This window comes from Halichoeres trimaculatus, unplaced genomic scaffold (genome assembly GCF_033239565.1).
Source record: "Halichoeres trimaculatus isolate MK-OKI-2021-1 unplaced genomic scaffold, fHalTri1.1 fHalTri1_scaffold_17, whole genome shotgun sequence".
NCBI classification, from domain to species: Eukaryota; Metazoa; Chordata; class Actinopteri; order Labriformes; family Labridae; genus Halichoeres; species Halichoeres trimaculatus.
The window spans coordinates 25795351-25815182 of record NW_027437195.1 but is presented as its reverse complement, the minus strand read 5'-3'; the positions used below and the strand labels follow the sequence as shown (position 1 = coordinate 25815182).

Sequence of the window (19832 nt, the reverse complement as noted above, 5' to 3'; positions counted from 1 at the left end):
TCATGACATGATGTATGGACACGGGAGGATGTATAGAGTCTGTTTAAAGTGTTTGTATTGTGTCAGAAAGTGGTGTTATCTAAAGTTCACTGGCATGCTTGAAATGTGCATATCAGCAGAGACAATGGTGCTACAGCAACTTAGCTTTGCATAAAATAACAGCTGGAAATGTGAGATGATTTATCCTAATTTGGTGTCTTTGATCCAATCCCTGCTTTTTACCAAGCTCCAATACTCCAACTCATGTTACAACTTTAAGATACAATAGTGCTTTTTACTCTCTTTCTTTTTTAAGAAGACTTCACAAAATTAAGATTCAGCATTCAACAGCTCCATATGTCCATCCTTTACTACATACATTCATCTATCTACCCAGTAATCCATCCATTTATCCAAGGAGACTGAAGTTTGAACACACACACAGATTATGACAGCAGAGGAATTTTTACAGCAGTATTTTACCAAAGCTGTTTGCTCATGTCAGCACAAAGACGTATTTTAATATGGACTCAATGAGCTGACGGTAGATGACTTTCTATCTCAACATTTACAGGACTCACCTCATGTCTTTTTGAATATTTGTTAAGCTTTGATTTTTAAACAAACCTTAAAATTTTCATTCCCCATGTCATGCAGCTTAACTGCTAAGTCCTGAGTTCTTGATCCTCGTTAAAATACTCTGAAAGACAAAGGTTTAGTAGATAATAAATGTCGTAAAACTTATCTGTACTTTGTCACCCAAGACTCGTTAATTTTACAGGGTTTAGAGAAAACGTGTGGGAGCAGAAGGAAGTGGCATCGACATAAAATGTGTCAGAAGCATAAAAAGTTATCTCACACACTCACAGCAGGAGCTGGTGTCAGGATTGCAGAGTAACGCCAGAGTTCATTCAAATTTTGCATTTCTTTGAGACACATTGAATTAAATGTTGAGTTTTTTTTGTCTCTCAAAGGTTATGTATCCAAAACATGAATAGACTAATACAGACTGATGTGTTATTGTGCAGATTTACCCCCTGCAGGACATGAAGTCATTACAGTGACTCACAACTTAACCAGCTACAACTTTAATCAGTTTTTTCAATCTTATCTCAAGATTCTTTAGGTCAAACCCTGCTCACCCTAAATAAGACCCAACATCCGACAAGATAAGGAATCTTATCTCAGCTTAACCCACTATGATTATCAAGGTGGTCTAAAAAAAAAAGAAAAAGAAAAGAAAAACAGGGGATTACAACAGTCATTGCCACACATTGTTCCGAGTAAGGATGTTTTTAATTTTTTGATACTGGGAAGGTGAAGAAATGTCTGTCCTTTCAATTTTGATTGATGTTGGGGTCGGGGGCACCGCCAGGGATTTTGGGCCCCATGAAAAGAAATATTACTCCTGTATAATTTTATTAGGGACCTTTCTGGGCCCCTGTCAATGATGGGCCCCTAGAATCCACCACCTCTACCAGCTGCCCGTTTTCGGCATCCATGGTTTGGGTTAAAGAAAAAAACCTGATCGAATAGAAATGGGTTCGATTGGTCAAAGTCAGTGAGCCTGAGCCAATCACAGGAAGAGTTTCAGACTCTTTAATCTGACAATGACCATCTTAGAAAACTAAATCAGTGCAGCCTGATCCCCCCCAAAAAAAAAGCTCATAGGAAAAAATAGTATTTTTGTTGCCTTGGTGCCTGCTATTTTAACAAATTTGGTGCAATTTCATTTCCTGTTTGATGTCATACAGAACTCAAATTGACTTTCTCTGCTCTTCTTATCTTTTATGAGTCAAACACATGTTTGTGTGTGTTGTCGCCTGAATATCTTGCACTCAAACCGATATTTGAAACTTTTCTTTGTGAATTTTTTTTTTAGGATGGATCCCGACGAGGATGGGGCCGGGCGGGTCAGGGAGCTGCAGGAGCAGAGGATGACGGTCCAGAAGAAAACTTTCACCAAGTGGATGAACAGTGTCTTCTACAAAAATGGGGTGAGGCAGGAAGAGTAGAGGAAGAAAGAAGGGATATAATCTGATGTGTCACTACTTTAAATGTCCTGAACACAGTGTTCAGTGTGTCCAATCCAGCTGTGTTTCCATGCCGGCTCTCTGTCTGTGTTTGTTGTTAAGTCTACAGACAGATGCAGGCGGTGTCTTTAGTGTTATTTTGACTGTAACCAACATGAGTGCAGTGAACAGTGACTCAGCACTTTGCTTTTTCTTTCCTGCACCATGACTCTGGAGTTTTTTTTCTCCTTTTTACTTTTAGACTATCTTAGAATAAAGGATCTGAATTCAGATCTCACAGCTGTTCTTCACAAAGATTCATTATCATGACTGTGTTTCTGTCTGCTTCATTGCTCTTAGCTTTTTATGAGTCAGACAAATGATAAGTTTAGTGCCTGCAGACTTGATGTCAGCCTCATTCCCACTGTTATCAATCACGTTCTGCCTGATAACCTGCAGTCCTCCAGTTGGTAACACACTTCAAAACACACATTAATCACCAGTCATGATAACATACACAGAAAAAAAGCACACGGAGCATAAATACAAATGCAGTTCTGTCTCATGTTCTGTGGACAGCTGTGAGATTCCAGACGGTTCTTGTAGATCTGGGTTTGATTTCATGTCTTTTCTCTGATAACTGGATGACTGATGAAGCTCTGGCTGAACATGCTGCTGCTTTTCATTCCCAGAATTCCTCAGGGATTTCTGAAGGATGGCAGCATAGGAAAAAAAAAATGCTGTAAAGCTTTTAAACACATACTTACTTCACATGCTTATCCTGCACAAGGTCTGACGTGGTTTGTTTTCTATCATTCCCTATGGTCATGTTCTCTGTTATATTTAACTGCAGTAATTATTATGATCTGATCACAGAAGGGGTTGACTTCAGGAATAATGGATATAATTGACATTACATTTAGACAACAAAACAAAACAACCAAAAATAAAAAATAAAAATAAAATAAGATTAAAAAAAAAAAAAAAAAAAAAAAAAACTCAACTTCATTTTTTAAATTATACATTAAAGCATACATTGTTTGAGTAAATTTATTATATATGCTAATGTAATATATCTATATAACATAAGAAATTAGATAGGTATGAAATTATAAAGACTTCGTGATACTGAGATAGTTATCAAATAGAGCATTCATTTGTTACTTTACCATATACTGTCGCTGGTCCATTGTAACCGTACCTGCACTGGCCACCGGTGGCAGCACTGAGCACTTTGCTACTGGACACCTACACAGATACGACAACCGAGGAAGAATTTAAATTTTTTTTTACCACACCTGCGTTTTAATTGCAGGATACACTTAGTCGAGAAAATTATGAATTTTATTAGTGTAAACTCACCTAAATTCACATTTCCCACCATTATGAGTCGAAAGAGACGTTTATTTACCTCCGGTGAGTGTGACATATCATCGTTTTCACGTACATCGACGTTACGAATACTTTGGTGACCTAGCCGTTGTGGTTTGGTGTTTAACGGTCGTACGTACTCAGACGTTAACAGAAGCGAAGTCGTCGGATGAGCATTATTAACCGGCTCCTGGAAAAAACGTTGATGTTTTTTGTAACATTATTGGTGATAACTTAAAAAAATGATCCATTTACTCATATCACCTCGGTTAAAGGATAAGATATCTCTTATTATGTTCGCTTATTAACATAATTAAGGTAGCATTATATGCATTACCGTTTGTTTACTCCACAGCTAATTACTTTTTCTGATGTTAAGATATTATTCAATTTATCACGTATGAAATATATGATCATGCTATTGAAGATTAAGTAAAATATCGTTTCAACAACCCAATGTTATTATTTTAAAATATTAGTTTAATACCTAGTATTTATTGTATTTGTGAGCTTGGTAATATATATAATTTCATCATCGATGAATGAGACATGTGTGAAAATTATAATAGGTTAATATTTTCCTCACCAACACTGTATAATTCCACCTTTAAAGCTTCCTGCAGAATATTTTTAAAGTTATCTCAATCTTTTGTGATTTAAAAGTAATGTTGTGACATTTTTTTGGTCATTCTCAGGATGTGATAAACTCTGGTATCTTCATGTTGACAGGAAATCAAACCAAGGTGATCCTATAAAAACCTGCTTTGATAGCTCTGCTTCCTTTTTCAATTGTTAGGCACACACTATCAGGAGCACAGTTCCCAGAAACAGAACACCCAAACACATCACCCAACTTACTGTGTTTTGGTAAAAGTCCGAAGTACATCTCTGTGTTTGTAAAATAATTTTTTAAAGATATTTCTTCTAAGTAACAGAGTAACAGGAACTTTTCAGGACTTCAAACCAGACTAAAAGCTTTTAGGTCTGGAGCTAGCTTCATACATTTACTGAGGAGTCGTGTTGAAAATCTGCTGGACTCGCTCCGAGGCATCTCAAATCAGGAGACATTCCTTCTCAGATATGTACAGTCTAAAACAAAACACATCCAAAATTAGAATGATGCTTGTGTTATTTCTAAGAGCGTCTCCACTAGATGATGTAGCTGTGGGAGGGTGTTACCTGACCTGCAGATGAGCAGGATGTCCTGATGCAGAGTGGACGGAGACGTTATGTAACACACTTCAGGGGGAAGAAGCTCTCGACTCTTGGAATGATTTATGAGAAATTAGCTTTTTTGAAAGTGAACTTCCCACCGCGCACACACAGTGCAAAGTTCAGTCAGAGGTCTCTGTATATGGTTATGGCTCATATTATATAACATGCAGAGCTAGAAGTTGTCAAATTATTTACCCACACCTTTAAATCTCACACTTGTACATTCCTATATAAAAAAAACTTGTGTGTCAAGTTTAAGTTGTTTTTCATGTGTATCTGTACTTACAATGATGATTTCAGGTCCCAAAGAATAGTCTTAAACTTTCTTCATCTCCTACAGGAGCGTGTGGAGCTAACGGATGTTTACACCGAGCTAAAAACCGGAGTCGTTCTGATTCGTCTACTAGAGCTCATATCCAGGGAGACGCTGCCAACGCCCAGCCGTCGAAAACTGAGAGTCCACTGTCTGGAGAACAACAGCATCGCTATTGGCTTCCTCAAGACAAAGGTAGCACACCTAATTCATGGTGTAAAAATGTAGGAATCTGGCTGGTTTGAGGCATGTTTTGTAGATTTAAAACAAGTTATCTCACCTTTTCAAGTCACTTAAAGTCTAAAACAAAAGAAACTCACCTGTTGAAGCCATTCAGAATCTGTAAACTAATCAGCCAAAAATACCTCACCTTTTAAAGTCCTTTTTTAGTGCCTTTTTAAATCATTCAGAGTTTTAAATCCCCAAGAAACTTACCTTTTTAAGTCATTTGGATTCATCAAAATCAAAACACTTTACTTTTCCAAGACATTTGGGGTCTGAAACCAAAGGAATTTACATGTACAGCCATTGAAAGTCCAAAAGAAGTTTTAAAACTCTCCTTTTCAAGTCAGTCTGATAGTATAAAACTAAAGCTGACTTGCCTGCCCAAGACATTTTAAGTCTAGACCCAGAGACACTCACCATTCATGTGGTTGGTTTGGATGGGTACCAAATTAAGTCCTTTTATAGGTACCAACCAAATTCTTTAAAAAGCACCAGGTACCCCTTCACATAAAATCAAAAAGTACCATGTTTAGGTACCTAAATACATCCTTCTGACTGTGAGGAAGTGGAATAGTAGGTGATTTTCCATGCTTGACATGAACACAGCATTACAAGGTTATGTATTGAAGAACAAATTGAAAAGAATTTCCATTCTATTATCAAACAAATTGATATTTCATACCACATAAGCACACAAAAGTACAGAAATTTGGTACTGTGGAGTACCGATTCCAATTGCCATGTAACGGGAATCGGAACTGTATTGTTTCAAATGTGAAAGGTACCCATCCCTAGTGGTTGGTTTCACTCAAACTTGACACTTTTTTTTCTGTCAGATTCGTGTGGATCTAATTGGTCCAGAGAATGTGGTAGATGGGGACCGTACACTGATCCTAGGTCTTCTGTGGATCATTATCCTCAGGTTCCAGATCGGACCCATAAATCTTGACGAGGTAGGCACACAAACTTGTTTTTTTTTGCAGTTAAAGTATTGAGGCTTTACGCTAAAGTTCTCTTTACTCATGGATCCTTTGCTCAGGGGGCTGGAGGTGGAGGTAGCGTGGCTCATCGCTCGGCAAAGGAAGCTCTGCTGATCTGGTGTCAGAGAAAAACTGCTGGCTACGATGGCGTTGACGTTCAGGATTTCTCGTCAAGCTGGAGGAGCGGACTTGCCTTCAACGCTCTTATCCATGCACACAGGTAACTCCACACAGACACACACATGCACATTTTCAGCTCTTCATCTTCATATCTCACCATCCTGTCCCTCTTTCTCCATTCCAGGCCAGATTTGTTTGACTACCGCCGTCTTCACAGCGATGATCCCCGTCGTAACCTGGAGCACGCCTTCTCTTTGGCTGAGCGGGAGTTTGGCATCATGCAGCTGCTGGAAGTGGACGACATTGTGGTTCCTCACCCTGATGAGAAGTCCATCATGACCTACGTGTCCCTGTACTATCACTACTTCTCCAAAATGAAGCAGGGGCAGACCATCCAGAAGAGACTCGCTAAGGTCTGAATCACCACTTATACAACAGCGCACAGATCACGTCACATGTAGGGCAGTGTAGGTACATCTTACAGGTACAGGCAGCCATTACAATAACATATTAAATGAAAAAAGAAATTGAATGCATCATATCACATACCAACACAATGATTTCTGCTTTAGGTTTGTATAAATTAATAAGTAGGAGAAATAAAAGCTTATCTGTTTGCCAGATTGTGATGAAAAAATGTGCTGAACTAATGTCAGACCATGAGACAAGCTAATAATCCAAACAGTGGTGTCTTGCTCCCTCTGCAGGCAGCTTTAGGGACTACAGCAACACTCTGTAAAAAGCATGCATGGTCCGCACACTTCAGGTACCTGTAGAAACCTTCACTTCCTGCTTCTCCTCTGTTGGTTCACACACTCTTACACACTCAGTGCCGCTAATCCTCCAGGTCCCTCCTCCTACCTGTCAGTCAGTGGATTACTGCTGGATTAGATTCAGGACTGACAGGAGAGGAAGCTCCCTGCTGGTAGAGCTGGAATACACAGAACACATACACAAATACTGTGCTTGACTTTATAACCAAACCCCATCAGAAAACTCCAAAGAGAAACCACACAAATGTTAGGAGATGCTGGATGGCAGCACTAACTAGGAAGCTGTGATTAAAGAACACCAGCAGACAGCTTCACAAACACATGAACTGTTTTTGTTTAGAGCTGGATAGTGACTTGTGAGGTTGCTGTCGGGGGATGTTTCATGTCAGCTGTTACAGCTCCAGAGCAGCACTGTGTAGGTGAAAGTGGGCGGGGCAGCGGACGCTAAGCTAATCAGAGCAGATCACATTGAGAATAGTCAGGGCAGTCATTCACCAGGCAAACAGCTACTGAGCTAACATGGAGCTACACGCCTGTACCTGCTGTCTGCACCTGCACAGAGAGAATGGATGAGGGTAAAGCTTTGAGTTGTTTTGGTTCAGTGGAGCCTAACTACTGAGGAAAAGATTTCAGGTGATATTAAAGCAGTACAGGTGCTCCTATTTTATGTTCACAGAGCTGTTGTTGCATTAGCTCTTCTGCTTTCTTGGTTTTGTTATTGATTTGTTATTTAGGGCTTTGGGTTGACAGTACCAGATATTTTCTGAGCTGTAAAGTTCCCTTTGCCACTTTCTTTGTGGTGTAGTTTGGGAAGAATTAAATTAGCATTATGGTCTCATGGTGAAATGACATCATTACATGATTTTTTGACTGTTGTTTTCATCTTGTTGTATCCACCAGAGAAGTCAAAAACAGATAGTCTTGTGTCTTCTAATGGTTTGTATTTTTAGCTTCCTGACTTTCTGATGGGCAGATCTTCAGGGATGTTGGCTTTTTATGTATATTCATCAGGTAAACCAGGTATGCCCAGCTTCAGTGATGTACCTGGAGTCACATAATGATCGTGAACTTGCTCTAGCTAGATTCAGGTGAAAGCTGTCAGCCTCATTTCACAGCAGGTTTGTTTGAGGTGTGAACAAGCTATTTAGAAGAAACTGTCCACATTTTTTTCACTTAAGTTAAGGTTTGAGTTGATTTTTTTAAAAAATATGATTAATTTTGAGGTAATGAGGATGTATTCTTTGTGTGGCCTTGTTGGAGTAATTAAAGCTTTGCAGCAGTTATTTGTGACAAAAGGTGTGATGTTACATTAAAGGCTGAAAATTAAGATTTTGCACATTAGATGTTTCATTGTGCATTTGGAGCATGTTGATGAGGTGTTTCCAAATATGCAGGTAAAAGTTTACAGGTATCCAGCTGTGTGTCATACTGTAGCTGTATATGTTCAGGGTTAACAGCATGTCAGTTGGAGGGAGTCTGAGTGGTCAGTGGGTGAAGAAGCAGTACAGGAGCGAGTCTTCAGCCATGTCCTACCACAAGGTTTGTCTCCACAGTGTTCTGTGTTTTGTTCATTTATGATACAGAAACATGATTACTTATTAACCTCCCCTCCCCAAAACAAAAACAACAAAAAAGACAAAACAAAAAAAAACTTATTAGATCCTTCAGGTGAGATCTTTAGGCTGTGCCTTTTTTTACTAAACTCTTCTTTGAGTTCAGTAAAAAGAATAGAATAGAAAAGAAAATACTTTATTTATCCCTGAGGAGAAATTCACAAGGAGGCACTGCAGCAATCAAGAAAAAGAAAGTAAGAAAGTGTATAGAAGGTGCAAAAAGGTCCATAAGAAAATAGATGCTGACAGCTTGTCCATCATTGTCCAGTCAGCCAGCCTCCACCTCCACAGGGTCCAGGACTGAGCTTCTTCAGCAGTCTGTTCAGTCTCTGTCTCCTGGATCCTGTCTGCTCACAGCAGGTGAAGCTCTTCCAATGTGGCATTAGCTCCGTCAGCCGTCTCTTTAAAAAGCATGATGCTACTCTGCCTTCTGGTATTCTCTCTCTTGCTGGGTTAGCATGGCTAGCTCGTCCATCTTATCGGAGATAGATCTCACATTACCGATGGATGGAAGGACAGGTCAATGTCATCACTTCTTAGCTCACACCTGAGAACCAGCACGTCATCCTCACCTCCTTCTCCTCACCTTGTAGGGAAACATCCAGCCTTGCACCAGTTAGCATTGATATGCTACAGGCTGCTAACAGCTAATTTCACATGTAAACAATGTGGCTTTGGTTACATGTAGGATCTCCAGACAAACACAGGAGAAAAAGTAGTAAAAATATTACTGAAGACAAAACCAGTTTGGTGTCCACGACCAACAAATGAACCATACAAAGTAATGATCCACTCCAAATGCAAAAATGACGAAAATGAGGAAAAAATTAACAGAAAAGGAAGAGAGAGCTGCTGTAACAGCCTAGCTGATTTAGATATAGATAGAAATATAAGAGTGATTGCAAATGTTAAACATTTCTGTATCACTAAAGAACATAGTGTTTATTAAAGCAATCTTAAATCACTTGTGATGTCCCTCAAGGATCAACCCTTGGGCATCTCACTTCTATTATTACATTTTTTCCCTGATGCCTTTTTATCTGTCCTGTAACCCTGATGATATTTAGCTTTAAAACTAAACACAAAATTTAGACATTGGTTTCATGTGGTTTCATGTGTCCTTCATGTTGTCCTCAGATTGTCGGGATGCTGATGGAGCTGGATGCCATGAAGGCTCAGTATGAGAGGATGGTCTCAGATCTGCTTCATTGGATCAAAACAAAGGTACCAACCATTATTTATACACTCTGAATATGAGGTGACAGAGGTGAAGTTTGTCGGAGCTGAAATGACTGATTTTGACTGAAGGTGGTGCAGCTGAATGACAGACGGTTCCCCAACTCTGTGAGGGAGATGCAGAAGCTGATGACGGCTTTTAAGACCTACAGGACGGTGGAGAAACCTCCAAAATATCAGGTGAGATGACATCATGACAGGAAGAAGCTCTTTCACCCACCAGTTTAATTAATATATATTGCATGGTTTAGCTGACTGGATTTTCCTTTTTCTTTGTTTTACTCGTCAATTAACAATAGAGAAGAGGTGGAAAATAATATGTTTTACTTTCTTCTGCTCCTTTTTGAAAATGTGAATGAGCTTAGATCGATGATTTAACAACTTGTTTTTGGTTAGGTCTCACAGCGTTTGCAAAATTGAAAGGTTTCTATATTCCAACTTCTGTTTGATGAGTTTTTTCATGCTTATCATTTTCAAAACATTTTTTAAAAAATAAACATTTTCATTTATCCAATCAGTCAAACTGAATGTGTCTCTCATTCTGCGTCTCATAAGTATGATTACCAAACCATTTGTTTAACAAAGGCCTTTTTGTTTATCCAGTAGATGTTTATCCAATCAGTGTAATGTAATTACAGCAAAGAACCATCAGCTGTTTCCTATTGTGTTGTAATCTGTTTGTGGTTATTCACTTGTGTCTGTTGGTAGACCTTTCTTTGAACGAATGTAATCATTTTAATGTTCTTAAGACAATTACAAAGTCGGCCTACTACAATACAGGATTAAAGGGCTTATCCATCAGCAAGACCTTGAAAAACTAGTCCATGTAACAGAGTCTTTACAGGTCTCACTAAAAAATTAATCAGACAGCTGGAGCTGATTCCAAGAGCCCTAAGACCAGGAAGGTGGATCACATCAGTCCAGCTCTGTGGTCTCTTCGTTGACTGTTTGGTCATCAGTAAATACGATGTGTTGCGCTTTAGTGTCATTATAAAAATCAGGCCTTCTCTAACGCAGACTGCTGTGTAAGGAGACCCTGCCTTTGAATGAGACAGGCTTTTATTTGAGGTCATTATTTTTCTCCTAAGTAAAGTGTAAGAAATTTTGGGTTTCTTTTTTCATAGCCCCAACAGTCCATTGACAATATGTAATGGAATTTCCACTCTTCTGGGATATATTAAATGTCAACCAAAAGTTGAGAAAAAACAAAACAAAAAAAGAAAAAAACTAAACAATAATAGTGGATGCTTTTAACCTTATAAAGAAAAATATTAGTTTATTCTGGAAGAAATCTATCAGATAAAGCTCAAAAGCTCAAATAAAGAGAACTCTTACTTCTTTAGTGAAGATAAAACAGTTTGGATGGAACAACAATCCATTAGTTTCTCACAGTTTCAGAAAATTTTTTACATTTTTGTGAACTTTTCCTCTTTCTTTCTTCATTAGGAGCGTGGGACTATTGAAGCTCACCTGTTCAGTCTGAAGACTCAGCTGGCTGCAAACAACCAGAGAGCTTACAATCCTCCAGAAGGTGAGTATCACACATGCATCAAAACACAATAAGATGTATGATTTATCCTCCTTTAAATGTGTGTTAACATCTTAACAGGTAAAACCCTGAGTGACATCGAGAGGAGCTGGGTTCTGTTGGAGAGAGCTGAACACGAGCGGGAACGAGCCCTGCAGGGGGCGCTGCTCCGCCTGGAGAACCTGGAGCAGCTTGCCCAGAAGTTTGAGAGGAAGGTAAAACAGAAGCTTTTTTTTAGTCTAAGAAATACGAAGTTTGAAAGTTAAAGTCACCTCCTTGCTTTGAATCTTTAAAGGTAAGGAGTTGGTTTGTTGTCTGTCTCTCAGGCAGCACTCAGGGAGGGTTATCTGGAGGACACGCTGCGTCTGATCCGCAGACAAGACATCAGAGGACTCTCCACTCTGGAGGACGCTCAAGCGGCTGGCCGGCGCCTGGAAGCTCTGTCCACTGACGCTCTGGCCAGAGAGCCCCGCTTTGCTGCCCTGAGAGACATGGCCAAGACCATCGAGAGAGAAAACTACCACAGCAAGGAGCAGATCATCAGGAGGTGAGGGACACACTGTTCTCTACAACATCTGCATGTACATGAATCATTCACTGAATATTTGTGTGTCTGTTAGAGAGGAGAGCATCAGTCATCGGTGGAAAGACCTCCTGCAGCAGCTTCAGGACCAAAGAGGGCTGCTGGGAAATGCAGTTGAAAATCTCAGTGTTCTCAGAGACGTCGAGCTTGTCTCCCAGGAGCTGAAGGAGCTGCAGGTGAGTGTAACCCACAGACTAACAGGTATTAAAGTGTTGCTTATTCTAAAACTGTTTTACCCTCCTCTCCTTCTCTAGTCCCAGGCCAGCTCCTCTGAACTTGGCAAACAGCTCACAGAGGTGGAGTCTCTCCTCCAGAAACAGGATCTCCTGGAGGCTCAGATCTCAGCTCACGGTGAAACCATCAGCACCATCAGCAGCAGGGTGTTGAAAGTACGACTGATTCTCCTCCTTGTCTTATTTCACTGAAGTCAAAGGTCTGAGTTCCTCTTCCTCATGATGGACAACTTTTCTCTGATCTCCTTCTGTTCTCAGGTGAAAGTGAGAGATGGTCAGCAGATTCAGAGCAGAGTGAGAGCTCTTGACTCTCAGTATAAATCTCTGGTGTCCCTCAGCAGCAGCAGGTTCTGATCATTTTTCACCTGCAGCAGATTTGCAACATTTGTCTTCACTCTACACACAGATGTCCTAAATTAAATGTCTTTTTGCTGTCCTCATTTTTCTTCAACCTTCCCCTCCTCATCGTTTCCTTGACCTCCTCTCCTCCATTCCTCCCTTTTCTTCTTTTTTCCATCTCTTTCTTGGCTTCACCTTTCTACTACTGTCTTATTCTCATCTTTTTTTTTGGTTCTTCCTCTCCTACTTTTTTCTCTCCCTTTTGCTTTCCTCCTTCCCTTTGTCCTCCTCTTTTCTTATTTTCTGCTTTGTTTCTTTATCCCTTCTTTTATCTCGTCTCCTCTTCCATCTTCCTTTCCTTCTTCATTTCCTTCTTCATTTCTCCTTTCTCCCGTCCTTTCCTTCCTTCTCCTACATCACTTATTCATCTTTTTATCCCTCTTTTCTTGCTTGTTTGTCCTCTGGCCTGTCCTCTGGCCTGTCCTCTTTTCTTCTCTTAACCTTTTTTCTCCCTCTGTTTTTCCTCCGCTCCATCAGGAGGAAACAGTTGGAGGCTCAGCTGAGGTTGTTTGAATTCTTCCATGACTGTGTGGAGTTGGAGGCGTGGCTTTATGAACGCTGGTTAAAGCTCCAGACAGCCGGACTGGGGCGAGACCTGAACCACATCCAGTTGGCCCAACACAAACACAAGGTGTTCATTGATTTTCATTCATAGCCGTTGTGTGATTTTGCACCAGTGGCAACAAAAAAATCATCAACAAGAATTAAAAAATGACCCAAAGTGCAGCACACAGAAAGCAAATATACCCTAAATTTGAATAATATTCCATCAGGTTTTGGAGGCGGAGCTTCAGGCCCAGGAGACCCTGTACCAGGGGGTCCTGAGTCGAGGTCAGGATTTGCTGTCCAAACCAAACCAGCAAAACCAGCGAGCCATCCAGAAGTGGATCCAGACCCTGAAGAAGCAATGGAGCAACCTGAGAGACGAGGCAGCTGAACGCCGCAACAGACTGCAGGCAGCCGCCACGATAAAACAGGTAAAGATGGACTGACTTCAACAGACAGAAGGAAAAGAGTCCAGAGTCCTGTCATCTTTCACCTTAAGGACTTTCCCCCCCTTCATTCACCTCCTTTTCTATTTCCAACAACACTCCTGACTTCTTTCACTCTCCCCAGTACTTTGCAGATGTAGCGGAGGCTGAGTCCTGGCTAGGCGACAGGAAACCCCTGCTTACCAGCGAGGATTATGGGAAGGATGAGTCAAGCACGGCGGCTCTGCTGCAGCGTCACCTGCGTTTGGAGAAGGAGATGGCGGCCTACGGTTCAGAGATAAAGAGGCTGTCGGAGCAGGCGAGGAGCGCGGCGCAGCTGACTGCTGTGACTGTGAGTGCTGACTCCATCTTCTGTTAAATGATCTGAATAATAAACCATGCTCCTTTTGTTTTACATATTTATTTTTTATGTGCTCTATTTTAATATTTTTGTTGATTTTTTAACCCAACTTAACCAGATAAGAGTTGTACCTAGTTACCTTGCTGCAGTGATATACAGTAGATGCTCAGATTTCTTAAGAATCAACCCTTTTATTCAGGTGGAGCCTCAGCAGAAAACTATGATACAATACAGCGATTCCTCCGAAGAGGAGGAGGGGCCAGTAGCTCCTAAACCTCGTCCCAGAGGTGGTAGAGGCTCTGAAAGCTCCGCCCCTCAGAGTGAGGCTAGCAAGGCGAAAGTCCGCTTCAGATACAGCCGAGGTACACCTGTCTTCTCATGATAGTGATCCAAACTTGTAATCTCACCCCAATCAGACATGTCCTTTAATAACGTCTCATTTCAGGTCAGTTTCAGTGGGATCGTAATGAGATTGTGACCATCATCAGCACTGATCTGGATGACGACCGAGTCACGGCTAGAGACAGCCGAGGAAACCAGCAATACATCCCCAAAACCTACCTGACTGTCCTGTCGACCTCTGTACGATCACAGTTTTACAGCAGTTATCAGTAGCTGTTAAATCACTGCGCCAACTTCCTGAACTAGAAATATCCTCACTATGCACAGGCTCCACCCCCCACCCCGCCTGCCTCCACCAATGGGGATCCAGAAAGCCCGAAGAGAAAGGTGAGTCGCCCGAGGAGAAGCCGCTCGATGCGTCGCAGCACGACTGAGATCCAGACATCATGGCTGCCGGACTCGCAGTACCAGAGAGAGACTGTGGAGAGCACACAGGCCGGCCTGGACCAGGACTACAACTCCCTCTACAACCTGGTTAAAGTAAGATTTGGGTTATGTAGTTTTCCTTGTCTTTGTAGGGAGGTGGGGTCTGGCAGAGCTTGTCAATCAAAACCATGATTGTAAACTACTGTGGGTGAGAGCGGTGCGCTCTTCGGATGAGATCTCAGTATGGATATGAGGAGAAGATGTGAGATGACAGAGGCATAGAGAGACGCTGCAAGTCAGAAAAGTTTGGGCCGCTTACGCTCAAACTGAGGATGTGTCGCTGTAGTTCAGAGAGAAAGAGCCGCGTGGTCATGAGAAGAGACAACAGAGGTCAATCGTGTTAGTCTAATTAATGCGTTAAAGTGACAGCCCTAGTGCTAACATAAAAAACCCTAGTGAGAAATGTGGAGAATCTGAAGTTAAACATCAGTGTTTTTGTGTTTTTGTAGTCAAAGGCGAGGAGTTTGGAAGAGACGCTGCGTCTGCACCGATTCTACAACAGCTGCCAGGAGTTTGAGTCGTGGATGGAGGACAAGGAGAATATCCTGAACACCTTCAGCACCGACACTGACAACCTGGGAGTGGTTCAGGCCAAATATGAGGTGAAGAATAAGATATAAGAAGAGGAATTAAACATCTGAGGGTTGTACGTCACTGAAATCTCAATCGCTTTTACTCAGATTTTTGGAAAATGAGAATCTTTTAATTTTGCCTGATTTCAGAACTTCTTGACCGAGTTGGTGAGTGGGCGTGAGCGGCTGGATGACATCATCAGAACAGCAGAGCAGCTGGTGAAGAGCCGACACAGCAAACAGAGAGAGATCCAGGCCAGGCAGAGGAAGGTTTCCAACAGGTAGAAACACCAGACCAAGAGGCTCAGTCCACATACTTGAAAATCTACCAGACTTGTGATGCTGCAGCGGATAACAGCTAATTAGCCTCATCACCCAGCCACATTTAAAGACCCTGGGTCTTGATGCCAGTCTGGTTTCTGGTGTCTGCAGGTGGGATCGGATCCAGCAGCTGAAGGATGAGAAGGGACATGAGCTGCTGAGCACAGCCGATGTTCAGACGTTCCTGAAGAGCTGCGAGGAGGCAAAGGTTCAGCTGCAGGGTCAGCTGGACCGCCTCGACACTGTGGACGTGGGCTGCAGCTCGTTCACCCTGCGGACCCAGGAGGAGAACCAGGCTCAGGCCCTCAAAGACATCCAGATCCTGGAGGGCAAGATCGCTTACTTAAAGAGCATCGCTAAGATGTATGGGTCTGAATTACACAGAAAACAAACTCTCCAGAAGAAAAATGTCAACATCTTAAGGTTTGTGATGTTGTTTTCTTTCGCAGGAAGCAGGACTGCAGTCCAGCGGAGAGTGCAGCCATTGAAGAGGAGGTTCAGGCTCTGGAGGCTCTGCTTCATCAGGTTTTTGTTACAGTCTCATGCAAAATGAACTTGATTCATAAAAAATGTTGCAGTTTTATTTTCTGACGCTGTCTCCTGTTACTGTTGTGAACCAGCTGAAGCGTCAAGCTGGAGACAGACAGCTGCTCCTGGAAGTGGCCCGTCGGCTGCAGAGCTTTCAGCAGCAGGCCAAAGAGCTGCAACGCTGGGCGGGCTCTGTGCAAGACCGCCTCCTGCAGGAAGAGACGGCCACTGACGTAGCCTCAGCTGTAGCCCTGCTGGAGCAGCACCAGGAGCTCCGACTGGAGATGGAGGAGCAGAGGAGGAGGTATGGATGAACGGAGATGGATATGTTTGAGTCATTCTGTTCCCTGTGGTCTAAAAACAACTTTTACTTTATTGTTTAAAATTCTTTAAAGTTTTTTTTTCCTGTGCTCTCTCAGGCTGAAGGAGATGGGGAAGTTGGGGAAATCTCTTCAACAGGGGTCAGCAGGGGCTGTTGACATCCAGCAAACACTGGACAAACTAAGCACTGATTGGTCCAAGCTTGACAAGATGTGGAACAGTAGAAAGGAGCGTTTGGAGCAGGGGGTGGAGCTCCAGAGGCTAAACCAGGAAGGAGACAGGATTGAGGCGACGCTGTCTGGTCACGAAGCCAGACTGAGGGTCAAAGATGTTGGGGTGAGGATGCTCTACTCTGATCTCTTCCCTTGAAATCAAAATTCCTCACAGTTTTGACCCAGCAGTGAAGATTTTATGTCTCATAGAACGTGACAGACATGCTGTTTAACAATGTGTGCATTTCATTTTCTGCAGGACTCAGTGGACAGTGTTCACAGTCTGCTGGGTCGACAGGACGAGCTGGAAAGTCTCCTGAAAGCTTTGGACCAGCGGGTTTATAATTTCACTGAGCGTAGTCAGGAGCTCATCAACAAACAACACTACGCAGCAAAACAGTAAGAGCAGAGAAAGCTTAGCCTCCAAAAGACAGACCCCTGAAAGTAACTCTGATGTTTGTATAAATATTACCAACATGATCCTTCTTTTTACAAGAATCAGCATAGTGTCGTATATCGAACTTTTTATACTCTCAAATATCAGTACAAACCTCAATAATAAATATAATAATAATTATGTTTGTCTTTTAGCATTAAGGAGAGGAGCAGGAGCATCCAGAAGGCCAATAAGAAGCTAAAAGAGAGCAGCAGGCAGAGGAGGAGTCAGCTGCTGGCCTCAAAGAAATATCAGGTATCATCATTAAAGACCTTTTACAACCTTTGTCGTTGTAAAGATGCACATGAATTTGGTGACAGAAGCTGCATCTAGTTCCATTTATTCAGTTAAGTAAAACATCTTGATGTAAAACTAGAAAGCTATTATAATGTAAGAGGATTTAAAATGTTGGAAAAAACAAGATTCCCAACCAAGTTGAAGGAACGGTATGTCACAGTAAGAGGGATAAACTTATGTAAAATCTGGAAAAACACACCAAAGAGGCAAAAGTATGCAGATAAAACATGGGGATAAGAGTTGAAATAAGAGTTACTTTTTGTTTTGTGAAATTAGGGAAGTCTACATAGAAAGCTTTTATGAATCTTTGTGTTTTTTGTTGGTTGTTTCCCTTTTTTTTGATGGGGGGACAAACAAAATGTAATATGGCATGTTGGCCTGCAGCTCTTTTAAATTTTTGCACAAGGTGTTTTGTAAATAATATTTTGTGTGGGGAGCAGACATAACAAAAACATTTCCTCTTTCTGGTCCCTTTTCATTTCTATGCATAATTTCTATTTTTTTAACTAAATGTTTCATTTTTTGACAGAATGAAATAAAAGTCATATCAAATCAAAAATCAAATCAAACTCTAAGCATCATGAAAACATTTTTTTGTTACTTAGTCAGCTGCCAGGGAACGAATCTCAACCGCAGTCAAGTTCTACTAAGTTCTGTCAGGATTAGGTCCATAAAAGAGGAACTCGTGTTTTGGGGTAAATAGTGACCGCGTTAACTGGAGACCTACAGCTGAACGTGTCGAGGCTTGAGTTCTATTTCATTTTCATTGGAACTGGGGAGTGGGAATGACGTCAACTCTAGGTTAGGAGCATTCCTGTTGCCATGTTGGAAAACTTGTCATTGCAGCAACATTTCTATTCATAAACATAAAACAATACAATGTATACCACTGATTCAGTGTGACCAACACTCATCAGAAATGCTAAATTAAATGGAATATTACAGGATCTAAATTACTGTTTACACCAGGGTCAGCCATTTTTGATTGTAAACTCAGGGGTCGTGTGGATCCGCCGACTTCCCAGTAGGAGATTCTGACCCTGGGGGGCGTTCTTGTTAAAAATTCCCACTCAGAACTCATAAATCCCGACTTTCCAGTAGGAAACTGAACGCAAAATTAGTAGACAGTCTCCATTTAAAATGATCACATTTTACACTGAAACACCATCTGAGGTGTGACAGTTCCTCCTGGCCCTCTGAGAAAACCTTGCTGCTGCTCCAGTAACCTACACTGGGGCATGACTGGATCCTCAGTTTCTGGAGTAATTTGCAGTAATATGGCAGATCCCTTGTGCCTTTGTGACTGAGCTGACTGACGTACCGTTCTTACTGACTTCTTCAGATCCTTTTTTAAAAACATCTGCATGCACAACTCTGTCAGTCTTTCTTTTCCACTGCCTAGGCATTTTTTAACATTATTAAAATCAAGAAAATGTTCTTAGTTGTACATAAGAGGATTGGTTGTGACACTTTTTAAAGATGTGTTACAACCCTCCTTGCCCCTGTCAGCTGGTGTTTAGCTAGCTGTGTTAGCATAGTGGACTGGCATGAGAAAAATGCATCACATTTTGCCTGGGAAACCACAAATTATTTTGATATAATTCAAATAGTTTTATCTGGAATTGTATAAGTATTAAACTAAATATAGTCTTGGTCAAAAAATTTACTTTCCTACCTCAAAATCAGTTTTTTTTTTCTATAGAATCTGCATGCACCTGTTTCCAGCCTTGACTATCAGCATGTGTGATCAGTGGGTAAATGTTGAAATGACTCCTATCTTATCCTTGATTGGGTGATTAGTGGTGTTACAACTCTCCCCATGTTACAACCATACCCAGTCTCCCCTATTTTTAGAACTTTATGTAAATATCAAGTATCAATCAGCTCCCTTGATGTTTGGTGCTGCAGGAGTTCCAGAGAGATTCAGAGGAGCTGCTGCTGTGGATGGAAGAGAAGTTCAAGGTGGCAGAAGACGAGTCGTACCGAGATCCCACCAACATCCTCCGGAAGCTAAAGAGACACGAGGCGGCTGAGAGGGAGATGCAGGCTAACCAGGTCCGATTGGACAGACTGCTTCAGGTAAACAGCTGCTCAACGGTTAACAGTCCAACAATAACTCATCTGAGGCGCAGGAATGTGCTGCTTCATTGATGCGTGTTTCGTAACAGCTCGGGGAGCAGATGCTCGCTGAGGAGCACTACAACAGTCAGAGCATCAGGAGGAAGTCCACACAGGTCAGCAGCCGCTGGAGGAGACTCCAAGACAAGATGGCGGACAGAGGAGACAAACTGAGACAGGCGGGACAGCAGGAGCAGCTGATGGAGCTGCTGCAGGTGAACCCATAATTCAGTGACTATTCAACGTAGCTATCATTTAATGTCTGTATCAGACCCATTTATTATTAT

The 19832-nt window shown here is 41.6% G+C and overlaps 1 protein-coding gene across 1 annotated transcript in view; it reads left to right on the top strand.

The window, feature by feature from the left end:
* The first annotated feature begins 1862 nt into the window (after positions 1-1862).
* sptbn5 (spectrin, beta, non-erythrocytic 5) overlaps positions 1863-19832 on the top strand; it is a 43056-nt gene continuing 25086 nt past the window's right edge. The window contains exons 1-29 of the mRNA XM_074692864.1: positions 1863-1976; positions 4918-5085; positions 5952-6068; positions 6155-6315; positions 6400-6628; positions 9739-9825; positions 9910-10017; positions 11284-11368; positions 11447-11580; positions 11692-11912; positions 11986-12124; positions 12203-12337; positions 12440-12528; positions 13058-13211; positions 13354-13557; positions 13697-13903; positions 14112-14274; positions 14358-14479; positions 14561-14794; positions 15190-15342; positions 15463-15593; positions 15745-15996; positions 16083-16158; positions 16254-16465; positions 16581-16818; positions 16954-17093; positions 17286-17385; positions 19336-19506; positions 19596-19760. Of these exons, the coding sequence (XP_074548965.1) occupies positions 1863-1976; positions 4918-5085; positions 5952-6068; positions 6155-6315; positions 6400-6628; positions 9739-9825; positions 9910-10017; positions 11284-11368; positions 11447-11580; positions 11692-11912; positions 11986-12124; positions 12203-12337; positions 12440-12528; positions 13058-13211; positions 13354-13557; positions 13697-13903; positions 14112-14274; positions 14358-14479; positions 14561-14794; positions 15190-15342; positions 15463-15593; positions 15745-15996; positions 16083-16158; positions 16254-16465; positions 16581-16818; positions 16954-17093; positions 17286-17385; positions 19336-19506; positions 19596-19760 (4509 nt within the window). The remainder of the gene's footprint in view (positions 1977-4917; positions 5086-5951; positions 6069-6154; positions 6316-6399; positions 6629-9738; positions 9826-9909; positions 10018-11283; positions 11369-11446; positions 11581-11691; positions 11913-11985; positions 12125-12202; positions 12338-12439; positions 12529-13057; positions 13212-13353; positions 13558-13696; positions 13904-14111; positions 14275-14357; positions 14480-14560; positions 14795-15189; positions 15343-15462; positions 15594-15744; positions 15997-16082; positions 16159-16253; positions 16466-16580; positions 16819-16953; positions 17094-17285; positions 17386-19335; positions 19507-19595; positions 19761-19832) is intronic.